General features: G+C 43.8%; 1 protein-coding gene across 3 annotated transcripts in view; it reads left to right on the top strand.

Moving 5' to 3' along the window:
* Nucleotides 1–15,913, top strand: part of LOC139233819 (breast cancer type 1 susceptibility protein homolog) — a 105,655-nt gene that overhangs the window by 27,411 nt on the left and 62,331 nt on the right. For 2 of the 3 annotated variants that reach the window (XM_070864369.1, XM_070864368.1), the window contains exon 9: nt 9–157. The exons of the other annotated variant lie outside the window; for it this stretch is intronic. In XM_070864369.1, the coding sequence (XP_070720470.1) occupies nt 9–157 (149 nt within the window). The remainder of the gene's footprint in view (nt 1–8; nt 158–15,913) is intronic. 3 annotated transcript variants of the gene reach the window in all.

The following is a 15,913-nucleotide window of genomic DNA, read 5'->3' as shown; positions in this document are numbered from 1 at the left end:
TTCCATAGGTCAACATTGCAGCAAAAAAATGTGAATAAGAAAGCCACTTCTCAAAAAGAGAAAGTTGATCGATGTGGCAATGATGAAAAACCTTTTGAGGGAAAGAAATCAAAATTATCGAAACCAGTACTGGAGGAACTGTTTTCATCAGAAATGGGTACGTTTATGTTTGCATTGCCAGAATTCCAGATGTCCAAGTTCCTTTAATTTTGGCATTTTTTAGTATGAAACTCGTGAAGAGCTAAATAACTTGTTACTTTATAAAGTATTGAATTCAAGTACCTTGAAACTGTTGCAGGTGTGTTTTGAGAATGGGAATCAAAATAATTATTAGCTCAAGTTTTTTTTTCTCTGCTTTTCCTTGACACGCTTTGGTTCTGTTATGTTGCCATTCTTCTGGTAACTTCATCAAAAGATCTACTGGTCCTTTCAACATGTCCCACACAGTTGTGATGCCTTATGGGTCATAATACATACATTCCCCACCCATCCGGAGCCATGTAAACTCCTGGAGAGATGAAAAACCAGATTGAAAGCCCAGGGCCAATTAGGTACAAATAAACAGGAAAGTTCCTCCCCTTAGGCGATCAAAACTAGTCCAGGAAATCACATTGGCCCTGAATTGCATAACAGCATACCTACTTCTTGTATGAGTTGATCGCCACTGCAGCCAGAAACAGGTCAATCTCTCGCTTGGAAGAAATACAGCAAATCAGTGTTCACCATAAAAGTTGCTAACCTATTCCACAGGTTCATTATTCTCTGTTCTGTCCTTGCATAACTTACAAACAACTCCCCTCCCATCCTATTCAGTTGAAATAATTAGTCTATAGAAACATAATCTAGTTCCTTCATTATTTTATAAATCTCAATCAAATCATCCCAAAGTCTATGCTTCTCTGAAATATAAGACCCAGATTTGAGCCTATCTCAGTAACTACGGTGTTTTAAACTGGGAATTAATCAGAAACGGAAAATAGCTGCAGGAGCAGGCCATTCGGCCCTTCGAGCCTGCACCGCCATTCAATAAGATCATGGCTGATCATTCAAGTACCCCTTTCCTGCTTTCTCTCCATACCCCTTGATCCCTTTGGCCTTCAGCCGCTGATAAAGCAGAAAATCAAGGCATGTTCACAGTTGCAGGACAGTAAACTGTTTGTTTCTGTGCTCGAGTACCTCCTCGCAATTGGTAATTACCTGAACACGAATGCTGGCAAAGGCCAGGCAAAAGGATTTTGTCTTTCTTCCCTGACAAAAGTGGCCCAGCTGCGGGGGAAGTACAGGAAGTTCACCTTACTACATGCTCTTGTGGAGCAGATTATGTCACAAGAGCCAGCCTTGGCAAACTTTCCCCAAGAGCTCACAGAATTTGAAGATGTTCCTGGAGATTCCATTAAGGGTCTGATTGCTGAGGTAGATGTTTTGAAGAATGAATTTGGGAAAATTATTCAGCACAAAAAAGTTTTCAAACCGAAGAACAAGACGAGCTCGGATGGACAGTTCTACAAAGAGCTGAAGTCTGTAATTCAAAAGTATGAAGCTGAATTGTCTCACTTGACCAAACAATGTGATGAAATGAAGAAACTCTACAATTGCATCTTGGTTAAGTTTGGAGACTCGCAGCAAATGTTCGAATGGATCTCCTCCTTCATTAAAGATTTTAGGAAAGCTGTCAAAGAACAAAGAAACTGCCGACTGGAAACAGCCCAGAAATAATACTAAACCTTGTCACATGAAGCCTTCTGGGGGTTTTGTATTCCGCAGTTGAGAAAGAAGTGTACTTCAGATTTTATCCAGATTCTTTTCCAGATGCCTCTACAGTGTTTCAGAGCACTTTTCAACATGACTGCAGATCAAATTTGTACTCATGTACCGAAAATTAGCATACTCTGTTCTGAAAACTGAAATAGAAACACCACTTTATTATTCACAACTCTAAAATATTTATTCCCCCCCATTTAATTTATCTCCCTCGATGCCACACACCATCTGTGAGAACAAATAGTTGACGTGCTCAATCTCCGCTCAGTGCCATTCACACTAGCTCTTCAGAGGAAACAGTCTAGGATGACTCATTCATCCATTGATGGGATGGATATTCAAATTTGGAAAGGTCATTGTGAGAGAACCGGGAGTATAGACCAGCATCCTATTATTCTGTGGCACAGAATGTTGAAGCACCAGAATGATGCCTCACTCGTTTAAGGTAGCTGAATGCTGGTTGCATTGGGTTTCCGACAGCCTGAATACATGTACCAAACAGACCGTCTGTATGCGGAACAGTTGAGTGAACTGGGGCCAATATGTCGCATTCCTTTTTGATATTTGTATGTGGTGTGTGATGTGAACAACAAAAGATTCATCTTTTTGTTAAGACCATCAAATTCTATTCTTCAAAAAAACTCATAGGGTGACTCATTGAGTGACAATACTATTCTGTCTGCCTTGGGTTTAAATTCAATTCAGACTGATGGGAAGAAAGTTTTTAAATCTCTTGATGACTGCTTAATGTGCTGAGTAAAATCAGTTTGCACATTCTCAAAACGGCACCAGCCGAGCTAGAATGCACCAGTGATTGCTACTAATTGGACAGCCACAGTCAGGCTACAAGGATGGCTCTTATTGGCAATGAGAATGTTACTTTAATGCAAGGAGGAAGTGTTCTGAGGTTGTTGGGAATGAGGGGAGAACAGGAGGAAGGTTTCGACACAAAGATTAGTGGGAAAGCAGGTTGTGTAGAGGACACAGAGAGGCTGCAAAGAGATTTGGATAGGTTAAGTGAATGGGCTAAGGTTTGGCAGATGGAATACAATGTCGGAAAGTGTGAGGTCATCCACCTTGGGGGGGGAAAAAAAACAGTAAAAGGGAATATTATTTGAATGGGGAGAAATTACAACATGCTGAGGTGCAGAGGGACCTGGGGGTCCTTGTGCATGAATCCCAAAAAGTTAGTTTGCAAGTGCAGCAGGTAATCGGGATGGCGAATGGAATGTTGCCCTTCATTGCGAGAGGGATGGAGTACAAAAGCAGGGAGGTCCTGCTGCAACTGTATAGGGTATTGGTGAGGCCGCACCTGGAGTACTGTGTGCAGTTTTGGTCACCTTACTTAAAGAAGGATATACTGGCTTTGGGAGGGGGTACAGAGACGATTCACTAGGCTGATTCCGGAGATGAGGGGGTTACCTTATGATAGATTGAGTAGACTGGGTCTTTACTCGGAGTTCAGAAGGATGAGGGGTGATCTTATAGAAACATTTAAAATCATGAAAGGGATAGACAAGATAGAGGCAGAGAGGTTGTTTCCACTGGTAGGGGAGACTAGAACTAGGGGGCACAGCCTCAAAATACGGGAGAGCCAATTTAAAACCGAGTTGAGAAGGAATTTCTTCTCCCAGAGAGTTGTGAATCTGTGGAATTCTCTGCCCAAGGAAGCAGTTGAGGCTAGCGAATTGAATGTATTCAAGTCACAGATAGATTTTTAACCAATAAGGGAATTAAGGGTTACGGGGAGCGGGCGGGTAAGTGGAGCTGAGTCCACGGCCAGATCAGCCATGATCTTGTTGAATGGCGGAGCAGGCTCGAGGGGCTAGATGGCCTACTCCTGTTCCTAATTCTTATGTTCTTGTATCGAACTCCCTCTTGAATATATCTTAACGAACTGGTCTCAACAACTTTCTGTGGTAGAGAATTCCACAGGTTAACCACGCTCTGAGTGAAGAAGTTTCTCCTCATCTCGGTCCTAAATGGCTTACCCCTTATTCTTAGACTGTGACCCCTGGTTCTGGAACTCCCTAGCAACAGGAACATTCTTCCTGTCCAATCCCGTCAGAATTTTATGTTTCTATGAGATCCCCTCTCATTCATCTAAACTCCAGTGGATACAAGCCCAGTTGATCCAGTCTCTCCTCATATGTCAGTCCTGCCATCCCGGGAATCAATCTGGTGAACCTTCGCTGTACACTCTCAATAGCAAGAACGTCCTTCCTCAGATTAGGGGACCAAAACTGAACATAATATTCCAGGTGTGGCCTCACCAAGGCCCTGTACAACTGCAGTAAGACCTCCCTGCTCCTATACTCAAATCCTCTAGCTATGAAGGCCAACATGCCATTTGCCTCCTTCACCGTCTGCTGTACCCGCATGCCAAACTTCAATGACTGATTTACCATGACACCCAGGTCTCGTTGCACCTCCCCATTTCCTAATCTGTCACCATTCAGATAATATTTTGTCATCTTGTTTTTGCCACCAAAGTGGATAACCTCACATTTATCCACATTATAGTGTTTGTAAATATCAGTTATTTAAAAAGGCTACCCAATCAAAATTAGTAAGCAATATTTAAAAAACACAAAAATCCTAATGGATGGCGTCAATGAAACCCTATACTTGCCATTGCAGCCGATATCAAATCTTGCTGAAATCATATATATATTTAAATATAGACATACTGGTAAGTCAACCAGCAAGCCTCCAAAATCAACAATTTGTCCAAATAGATTATAGATAATTTCATTATTTCTTCTCACTGTAACTGGCTCTATTTCAAAGCTGATCACCTACTTTTACATTCCCATAATACATAAACCAATATAGTATTTGAGAAGCATTTTATAATCCAGTTAAGTTTCTTGCTCCATATAGAACATACATTATAGTGCATCTGCCATGCATTTGCCCACTCACCTAACCTGTCCAAGTCACCCTGCAGACTCTTAGCATCCCCCTCATACCGCCAACCAGCTTAGCGTCATCTGCAAACTTGGAGATATTACATTCAATTCCTTCATCTAAGTCATTGATGTATATTGTAAATAGCTGGGTTCCCAGCAGTGAACCCTTTGGCACCCCACTGGTCACTGCCTGCCATTGTGAAAAGGACCCTTTTATTCCAACTCTCTGCTTCCTGTCTGCCAACCAGTTCTCTATCCACGTCAATACATTACCCCCAATACCATGTGTTTTAATTTTGCATACCAATCTCTTGTGTGGGACCTTGTCAAAAGCCTTTTGAAAGTCCAAATATACTGCATCCACTGATTCTCCCTTGTCCACTCTACTAGTTACATCCTCAAAAAATTCCAGAAGATTTGTCAAGTATGATTTCCCTTTCATAAATCCATGCGCTGCTATTTCATCTTTAATAATTGATTCCAACATTTTCCCCACCACTGATGTCAGACCAACCGGTCTATAATTCCCCGTTTTCTCTCTCCCTCCTTTTTTAAAAAGTGCTGTTACATTAACTACCCTCCAGTCCATAGGAACTGATCCAGAGTCAATAGAATGTTGGAAAATGATCACCAATGCATCCACTATTTCTAGGGCCACTTCCTTAGGCTGCATCCCAGAGTACTTATCAGGCCCTGGGGATTTATCGGCCTTCAATCCCATCAATTTCCCGAACACAATTTCCTGATTAATAAGGATTTCCTTCAGTCCCTCGAACCCCTAGTATTTCCGGAAAGTTATTTGTGTCTTCCTTAGTGAAGACAGATCCAAAGTATTTGTTCAATTGGTCTGCCATTTCTTTGTTCCTCATTATAAATTCACCTGATTCTGTCTGTAAAGGACCTACGTTGGTCTTCACTAATCTTTTTCTCTTCACATATCTATCGAAGCTTTTGCAGTCAGTTTTTATGTTCCCTGCAAGCTTCCTTTCATACTCTATTTTCCCCCTCCTAATTAGACCCTTTGTCCTCCTCTGCTGAATTCCAAATTTCTCCTAGTCCTCAGGTTTGCTGCTTTTTCTGGCCAATTTATATGCTTCTTCCTTGGATTTAACACTATCCCTAATTTCCCTTGTCAGCCACAGTTGAGCTACCTTCCCCTTTTTATTTTTAATCCAGACAGGGATGTGGCCCTCTGCGCTTTTTTCAAAGCCTCATTTTCTCCCACTGTGTGAGGAGACCAAAACTCGATGCAGGATTCTAACTGAAGCCTAACCTTGGTCTTGTACAAGGACAAATTGGTATGCTTTATTTTGTAGTGAATTGTCCTATAAATGTGTCCTGGGACTCTGTTCACTTTAACTATAACTTCATGGCATTAATCATGGATCTTTAGTGATTGATGCACTAAAAACATCTGGATCTCTTTCCATTGGCTTTAATTCTTTTCCCTGTAGGCTGTATGAATGTTTAGCATTTGTTTTGCCCATGTGCGTAACACTACCATTTTTTTCACCCCAAGTTAAATTTTATTTGCTAAGAACTGGCCCAATTCCCCAGCACATCACATGGCTGAGTTTCTGATTTCAGCTGCACTTCATGGGAATTTCCAGTTGACTCCTAGGAGGGTGGCAGAATTGCCTGACTTATCGTGTTGTGTTATGATGGGGGGCTACCTGTCCATCTGTAGAAACAAATGGCCAGGGATGATCTGTGAGAAGAACTGAGCAAAGTAAGAGTTGCCCTTCATTAAAGGGCACTGGCAACAATTTTTTTTTCGGTTAGATTGTTGGGGCTTGGCACATCAGGGCTTAACGTAGTACGTACAATGCCAACTACCAGTTCCACAATAGTCGCTCCCCTATCCCTTCACCATTCTTCTACTAGTCCTTACTCCCTACATGTCAATCTCTCTGTCTGTCTTTCTCTATCCTAATGGGCATGATAGTACTTATTCTCAAACCATAGACGTTTACAGCCTCCCTGCCTCACCTGTTGTATCCTCTAGGCTAAAGCAATTATTGGTAATGAACACTTTTGAAAAGGAGCTGCAGGAAAATTGATTAAAATAAGATCTACCTGAATGATCAAATAGTCTTTGGAGTTTGACGGCTCCTGCGCTGCTGGCATCAGTAGGTAGTTATGTAGATTATACTGTTTCTTTGATAGCCTTATTCTAATCAATATTGCACAGAACAGAAGTGCCTGGCATCGTTTTGTTTGAGTCATGTGGAATTGATTAATATCCTGGGGGTGTTGTTCAATTATCTTGTTGGACTGAGATGAAAATTTATACACCTAAATCTCTTTGTTGGAGGTTTTAAAAGAAATTATTCAATTCTTTATTAACTAATAGTGTAAATTGGACTCATTCCTTTGAAAGTGGGCTTTAAGGCCAGTTGGTCAGGTTTTCTTTGATCGTAATTGGTCTAAACCTTATCAGTCAAAAGTTCTAGCTCTATTGAATGTATGCAGGCTCTTAATCCTTGATTTATGGTGGTGTTGCTTATTTTTTTCAAACCCGTTCTCCTTGCATTCCGAATGACCAGAGACCCCTCTTATCCCCAAAAGATATAACTATCTGCCTGCCTGTTCTATCAGCAAAATCTGTGCGTGGAGGTGGAAGATGTGGGTATGGTTCTTAACGAATACTTTACATCTGTTTTCACAAAAGAGAGGGGCGATGCACTACTATCGAGGAGAAGTGTGAAATATTAGATGAAATAAACATAGTGCGAGAGGAGTTATTAAGGGATTTAGCAGCTTTGAAAGTGGATAAGTCCCCAGGCCCGGATGAAATGTATCCCAGGCTGTTAAGCGAAGCAAAAGAGGAAATAGCAGAGACTTTGACTATCATTTTCCAATCCTCTCTGGCTTCAGGTGTGGTGCCAGAGGACTGGAGGACTGCTAATGTGGTACTTTTGTTTAAGAAGGGAGAAAGGGATAGACCGAGTAATTACAGGACTGTCAGCCTAACCTCAGTAGTGGGAAAATTATTGGAAAAAGTCCTGAAGGACAGGATAAATCTTCACTTAGAAAGACATGGACTAATCAAGGACAGTCAGCGCGGATTTGTTAAGGGAAGGTCGTGTCCGACTAACTTGATTGAATTTTTTGAGGAGTTAACCAGGAGGGTCGATGAAGGCAAAGCATATGATGTAGTGTATATGGATTTTAGCAAAGCTTTTGATAAGGTCCCACATGACAGGCTGGTCACAAAAGTAAAAACCCATGGGACCCAGGGCAAAGTAGCAAATTTGATCCAAAATTGTCTGAGGCAGGAAGCAAAGCATAATGGTTGATGGGTGTTTTTGCGACTGGAAGGATGTTTCCAGTGGAGTCCTGCAGAGCTCAGTACGAGGTTCCTTACTTTTTGTGATATACATCAATGATCTAGACTTTAGTATAGGCGGTATGATTAAGAACTTTGCAGATGATACTAAAATCGGCTGTGTGGTTGATAATGAAGAAGAAAGCTGCGGACTGCAGGAAGATAGCAATCTATTGGTCAGGTGGGCAGAACAGTGGCAAATGGAATTGAATCCAGAGAAGTGTGAGGTAATGCATTTGGGGAGGGCTAACAAGGAAAGAGAATACACATTAAATGGTAGGACATTGAGAAGTGTATAGAAACAAAGGGAGCTTGGAGTGCATGTCCACAGATCCCTGAAAGTAGCAGGCCAGGTAGATAAGGTGGTTAAGAAGGCATACGGAATGCTTGCCTTTATTAGCCGAGGCATAGAATACAAGAACGGGGGGGTGGTTATGCTTGAACTGTATAAAACACTGGTTAGGCCACAGCTGGAGTACTGTGTGCAGTTCTGGTTACCGCATTACAGGAAGGACGTGATTGCATTAGAAAGGGTGCAGAGGAGATTTACGAGGATGCTGTCTGGACTGGAGAATTTTAGCTATGAGGAAAGATTGGATAGACTGGGTTTGTTTTCATTGGAACAGAGGAGGCTGAGGGGAGACCTCATTGAGGTGTATAAAATTATGAGGGGCCTAGATATAGTGGATAGAAAGGGCCTATTTCCCTTCGAGGGGTCAACAACCAGGGGGCATAAATTTAAAGTAATTGGTAGAAGCTTTAGAGTGGATTTGAGGAGAAATTTCCACGCATAGGGTTGTGGGGGTCTAGAACTCACTGCCTGAAAGGGTGGTAGAGGCAGAAACCCTCACCACATTTAATAAGTACTTGGATGTGCACCTGAAGTGCCATAACCTGTAGGATTACAGACCTAGAGCTGGAAAGTGAAATTAGGCTGGATAGCCTCTTGTTGGCCGGTATGGACACGATGAGCCGAAATGACCTCTTTCTGTGCTGTAAACTTCTATGATTCTAAAATCTTGGCCCTGCCTAATGTTTATTGGCTTAAATATGCTCAATGCAGAATTTTTCATCAGATAGACACATTTCATGTAGGGGGGATCCCATTTTTCTTTCCAGCGATCTACTTTCATTTTAAATCATGTCTCTTTCCCCTCCGCCAGCCCTACATAATGTAAGTTTTTTTTTAAGCTCTAAGAAAACCGGAGAGACGGAAGGCTCGGGGGACATTTCAGGGACTAGGGCTGAGGTGGCTGAAAGCTGACCACGCAAGGTGAAAAGAGGAGGAGAAATGCACAAAAGAGTAGATTATGAGGACAGAACGAGTAGATGTAAGGCTGGAGGAACGTACAGGAGTTGTTTGCAACATAGCCATGAAGGATTTTAAAGACTAGGTGAGGATTTTATATTCTTTGGGTTGGAGCATAAGGAGCCACTGTAGACCAGTGAGGATGGAGTCCATGGGTAAGCAGGAATTAGTGTGGATCATGGCACACATGGTAGAATTGGCAAGGAGGATATTAAAGAAATCCAGTCTACAGGTGACGAAACCAGGTTTCAATAGCAGTAGAGGTGGAAAATTTTGCAAAAGTCTTCATATTGGATATGTATAGGATTTGAAGCTTTACTCTTGGTCAAATAGGATGCTATGACATTGTACGGTCTGAGCAAGTGGCCAGGGAGTGGGATGGAATCGGCGGGAACTGAGTGAAATTTATAGTGGAGACTTCATGCCATGGCTTCCATCTTGGTATTCAATTAGAGGAAATTTTAACTCCTCCAGAACTTGATGTCAGGTCAACAGTCTGACGATGGAGAGAGAAAGCTTGATATTATGAGCATACTTGTGGAAGTTGAACCCACGCCGGCAGATGATGTCACCGTGGAGCAGCAAACAGATGAAGGGGGGGCGGCAAGAATAAATCCTTGGAGACTCCTAACATGATTTCAGGGGTAGAAGATAAATCTTTGCTGAAAAAGCTCTGGTTACATTCAGATGGCAGGAATGGAGCCGAACAGTGGAGGAGAGACAAAAATAATCTATACTGCAGAGGTCAAGAAGGATAATGTACCACAGTCACCGACTGTATCTTTCATGACTTTGGTCAGCTCTCTGCTTTGAGGAGTGTGGAGGCCAAACTGGGGATTTTGAGCAGGGCGTTTTGGGAGAGATGGGCATGGAGGTGGGATGTTGACTGTACCATTCAAGGATCTTCACAAGGAAAAGGAGGTTAAAGATGGGATGGTAGTTGGGAGAGGGCAGATGAATCAAGACTGGGCTTTTTGAGGAAGGCAGCAATGACCATTTTGAATGGGCAAGGGATTGTGTCTGTGTAAAGGGAGACATTAGTAATGTCAACAAGCATGTGGCTGGAAGTAACTCTTGTAGAAAATATGAGTTTGGAGAGGCAGGATATGGAAGAAAAAATGTACTGAAGGAAGTTTGGGATCCAATGGGAGAGTGCAGAGGAAGGGAAGGTAATGGTAGAGGCAACTACACAGGTGGTCTCAATCTTATAGGTGAAGAAATCTTTATGCTTTTGTATTGGAGGCAGGTGGTTGGATTGGGGGGGATTTGAGTTTGAGGAAGTGGTTCATCATGAAGTAAAGGTGCTTTTGGGTTGTCCTTGTCCTCAACATGATCCTGGACTTGGAGGATGATGAGAGACAGTCGTGCTTAACATTGTTAAGCCAACTCTGTAAGTGAATGAATGACTTGACCAGTTGTGTGCCAGATGTGCTCGATTGCAACCTGCAAACTTAAAGAAACAAAGATGGGGACTATATCGCGGGTATGGAACAGTGTTTGGAATGAGGGCGTTAAAGGCAGAGGCAAGAAACCGTTGAGTAAGGCAACAATTTTTCAGAGGAGACGGAGTTGGGAGTTTGATGGTGAATTAGCGAGCATACTGAAAGAGAGGTTTTTCTCCCCTGCCCCCCTTCCCGGGCAGATGGTGGGGTTTGGGGATATGGTTGGTAAGGGAGAGGAGGAAATGGACAGAAATTGTTGTCTTATCAAGACTTCAGAAATGAGGAGAGAGACCACAAGAGATGGCAGCTTCGAGGTGTTGGTCATGAATGTGGGTAGGTGAGTTTATGTAGTGCATTAAACAGGTGTGTTGTTTTTTTTTTTGCCATAAGACTGATTCAGAATACTTTTTGTCCAAGAATCATTGTTCACATTGTGGAGATGTTGGTCAGCTGGCTGTTTGCTCCTCCTGACTGAGGATCGATGGGTCAGTATGAAGGATAGGAACTATGACTAATTGATCCAGGGTGATATTGGATATTCACATTAAATTGATGTGAATTGTTGGTATTGTATAACAAATTGTTGAAGGTGGCAGGGCAGGTTGAGAAAGCAGTTAAAAAAGCATAGCAGGATCCTGGACTTCATAACTTTATGCCTCTATTTATGATGAACCTTTATCAAACACTGGTTTGGCCTCAACATAGAAACATAGAAACATAGAAAATAGGTGCAGGAGTAGGCCATTCGGCCCTTCTAGCCTGCACCGCCATTCAATGAGTTCATGGCTGAACATTCAACTTCAGTACCCCATTCCTGCTTTCTCGCCATACCCCTTGATCCCCCTAGCAGTAAGGACCTCATCTAACTCCTTTTTGAATATATTTAGTGAATTGGCCTCAACAACTTTCTGTGGTAGAGAATTCCACAGGTTCACCACTCTCTGGGTGAAGAAGTTCCTCCGCATCTCGGTCCTAAATGGCTTACCCCTTATCCTTAGACTGTGACCCCTGGTTCTGGACTTCCCCAACATTGGGAACATTCTTCCTGCATCTAACCTGTCTAACCCCGTCAGAATTTTATATGTTTCTATGAGGTCCCCTCTCATTCTTCTGAACTCCAGTGAATACAAGCCCAGTTGATCCAGTCTTTCTTGATAGGTCAGTCCCGCCATCCCGGGAATCAGTCTGGTGAACCTTCGCTGCACTCCCTCAATAGCAAGAATGTCCTTCCTCAGGTTAGGAGACCAAAACTGTACACAATACTCCAGGTGTGGCCTCACCAATGCCCTGTACAACTGTAGCAACACCTCCCTGCCCCTGTACTCAAATCCCCTTGCTATGAAGGCCAACATGCCATTTGCTTTCTTAACCGCCTGCTGCACCTGCATGCCAACCTTCAATGACTGATGTACCATGACACCCAGGTCTCTTTGCACCTCCCCTTTTCCTAATCTGTCACCATTCAGATAATAGTCTGTCTCTCTGTTTTTACCACCAAAGTGGATAACCTCACATTTATCCACATTATACTTCATCTGCCATGCATTTGCCCACTCACCTAACCTATCCAAGTCGCTCTGCAGCCTCACAGCATCCTCCTCGCAGCTCACACTGCCACCCAACTTAGTGTCATCCGCAAATTTGGAGATACTACATTTAATCCCCTCATCTAAATCATTAATGTACAGTGTAAACAGCTGGGGCCCCAGCACAGAACCTTGCGGTACCCCACTAGTCACTGCCTGCCATTCTGAAAAGTACCCATTTACTCCTACTCTTTGCTTCCTGTCTGACAACCAGTTCTCAATCCATGTCAGTACACTACCCCCAATCCCATGTGCTCGAACTTTGCACATCAATCTCTTGTGTGGGACCTTGTCGAACGCCTTCTGAAAGTCCAAATATACCACATCAACTGGTTCTCCCTTATCCACTCTACTGGAAACATCCTCAAAAAATTCCAGAAGATTTGTCAAGCATGATTTCCCTTTCACAAATCCATGCTGACTTGGACCTATCATGTCACCTCTTTCCAAATGCACTGCTATGACATCCTTAATAATTGATTCCATCATTTTACCCACTACCGATGTCAGGCTGACCGGTCTATAATTCCCTGTTTTCTCTCTCCCTCCTTTTTTAAAAAGTGGGGTTACATTGGCTACCCTCCACTCCATAGGAACTGATCCAGAGTCAATGGAATGTTGGAAAATGACTGTCAACGCATCCACTATTCCCAAGGCCACCTCCTTAAGTACTCTGGGATGCAGTCCATCAGGCCCTGGGGATTTATCGGCCTTCAATCCCATCAATTTCCCCAACACAATTTCCCGGCTAATAAGGATTTCCCTCAGTTCCTCCTCCTTACTAGACCCCCCGACCCCTTTTATAACCGGAAGGTTGTTCGTGTCCTCCTTCGTGAATACCGAACCAAAGTACTTGTTCAATTGGTCCGCCATTTCTTTGTTCCCCGTTATGACTTCCCCTGATTCTGACTGCAGGGGACCTACATTTGTCTTTACTAACCTTTTTCTCTTTACATATCTATAGAAACTTTTGCAATCCGTCTTAATGTTCCCTGCAAGCTTCTTCTCATACTCCATTTTCCCTGCCCTAATCAAACCCTTTGTCCTCCTCTGCTGAGTTCTAAATTTCTCCCAGTCCCCAGGTTCGCTGCTATTTCTGGCCAATTTGTATGCCACTTCCTTGGCTTTAATACTATCCCTGATTTCCCTTGATAGCCACGGTTGAGCCACCTTCCCTTTTTTATTTCTATGCCAGACAGGAATGTACAATTGTTGTAGTTCATCCATGCGGTCTCTAAATGTCTGCCATTGCTCATCCACAGTCAACCCCTTAAGTATCATTCGCCAATCCATCTCAGCCAATTCACGCCTCATACCTTCAAAGTTAGCCTTCTTTAAGTTCTGGACCATGGTCTCTGAATTAACTGTTTCATTCTCCATCCTAATGCAGAATTCCACCATATTATGGTCACTCTTCCCCAAGGGGCCTCGCACAACGAGATTGCTAATTAATCCTTTCTCATTACATAACACCCAGTCTAAGATGGCCTCCCCCCTAGTTGGTTCCTCGACATATTGGTCTAAAAAACCATCCCTTATGCACTCCAGAAAATCCTCCTCCACCGTATTGCTTCCAGTTTGGTTAGCCCAATCTATGTGCATATTAAAGTCACCCATTATAACTGCTGCACCTTTATTGCACGCACCCCTAATTTCCTGTTTGATGCCCTCCCCAACATCACTACTACTGTTTGGAGGTCTGTACACAACTCCCACTAACGTTTTTTGCCCTTTGGTGTTCTGCAGCTCTACCCATATAGATTCCACATCATCCAAGCTAATGTCCTTCCTAACTATTGCCTTAATCTCCTCCTTAACCAGCAATGCTACCCCACCTCCTTTTCCTTTTATTCTATCCTTCCTGAATGTTGAATACCCCTGGATGTTGAGTTCCCAGCCCTGCTCATCCTGGAGCCACGTCTCCGTAATCCCAATCACATCATATTTGTTAACATCTATTTGCACAGTTAATTCATCCACCTTATTGCGGATACTCCTTGCATTAAGACACAAAGCCTTTAGGCTTGTTTTTTTAACACCCTCTGTCCTTTTAGAATTTTGCTGTACAATGGCCCTTTTTGTTCTTTGCCTTGGGTTTCTCTGCCCTCCACTTTTCCTCATCTCCTTTCTGTCTTTTGTTTTTGCCTCCTTTTTGTTTCCCTCTATCTCCCTGCATTGGTTCCCATCCCCCTGCCATATTAGTTTAACTCCTCCCCAACAGCACTAGCAAACACTCCCCCGAGGACATTGGTTCCGATTCTGCCCAGGTGCAGACCGTCCGGATTGTACTGGTCCCACCTCCCCCAGAACCGGTTCCAATGCCCCAGGAATTTGAATCCCTCCCTGCTGCACCATTGCTCAAGCCACGTATTCATCTGAGCTATCCTGCGATTCCTACTCTGACTAGCACGTGGCACTGGTAGCAATCCCGAGATTACTACTTTTGAGGTCCTACTTTTTAATTTAGCTCCTAGCTCCTTAAATTCATTTCGTAGGAACTCATCCCTTTTTTTACCTATGTCATTGGTACCAACGTGCACCACGACAACTGGCTGTTCTCCCTCCCTTTTTAGAATGTCCTCCACCCGCTCCGAGACATCCTTGACCCTTGCACCAGGGAGGCAACATACCATCCTGGAGTCTCGGTTGCGGCCGCAGAAACGCCTATCTATTCCCCTTACAATTGAATCCCCTATCACTATCGCTCTTCCACTCTTTTTCCTGCCCTCCTGTGCAACAGAGCCAGCCACGGTGCCATGAACTTGGCTGCTGCTGCCCTCCCCTGATGAGTCATCCCCCTCAACAGTACTCAAAGCGGTGTATCTGTTTTGCAGGGGGATGACCACAGGGGACCCCTGCACTACCTTCCTTGCACTACTCTTCCTGCTGGTCTTCCATTCCCTCGCTGGCTGTGGACCCTTCTCCTGCAGTAAGACCAACTCGCTACACGTGATACTCACGTCATTCTCAGCATCGTGGATGCTCCAGAGTAAATCCACCCTCAGCTCCAACTCCGCAACGCGGACCGTCAGTAGCCGGAGGTGGACACACTTCCCGCACATGTAGTCGTCAGGGACACTGGTGTTGTCCCCGTGTTCCCACATGGTACAGGAGGAGCATATCACGTGACCGAGCTGTCCTGCCATGACTTAACCCTTAGATACACTTAAATTGCCGACAACAATGTTAAAAGTTACTGACTAATAAAGAAAAAGAAAAACTACTCACCAATCAGCAGCCAATCACTTACCACGTTGGCTGTGACGTCACCTTTTGATTTCCTTCTACTTCTTTTTTGCCTTCTCTCACAGCTGGAGCTGCACCGGTACCCGGACTGCTGAGCCTTTTATAGGCCGCTGTCTCTCTGGACTCCCGTCTCTCTCGACGCTCCCCGGACTGCTGAGCCTTTTATAGGCCGCTGCCTCTCTGGACTCCCGCCTCTCTCGACGCTCCCCGGACTGCTGAGCCTTTTATAGGCCGCTGCCTCTCTCGACTCCCGCCTCTCTCGACGCTCCCCGGACTGCTGAGCCTTTTATAGGCCGCTGCCTCTCTCGACTCCCGCCTCTCTCGACGCT

Source organism: Pristiophorus japonicus, chromosome 21 (assembly GCF_044704955.1).
Source record: "Pristiophorus japonicus isolate sPriJap1 chromosome 21, sPriJap1.hap1, whole genome shotgun sequence".
In the NCBI taxonomy this organism is placed as follows: Eukaryota; Metazoa; Chordata; class Chondrichthyes; family Pristiophoridae; genus Pristiophorus; species Pristiophorus japonicus.
This window is presented reverse-complemented; position numbering and strand designations above follow the sequence as displayed.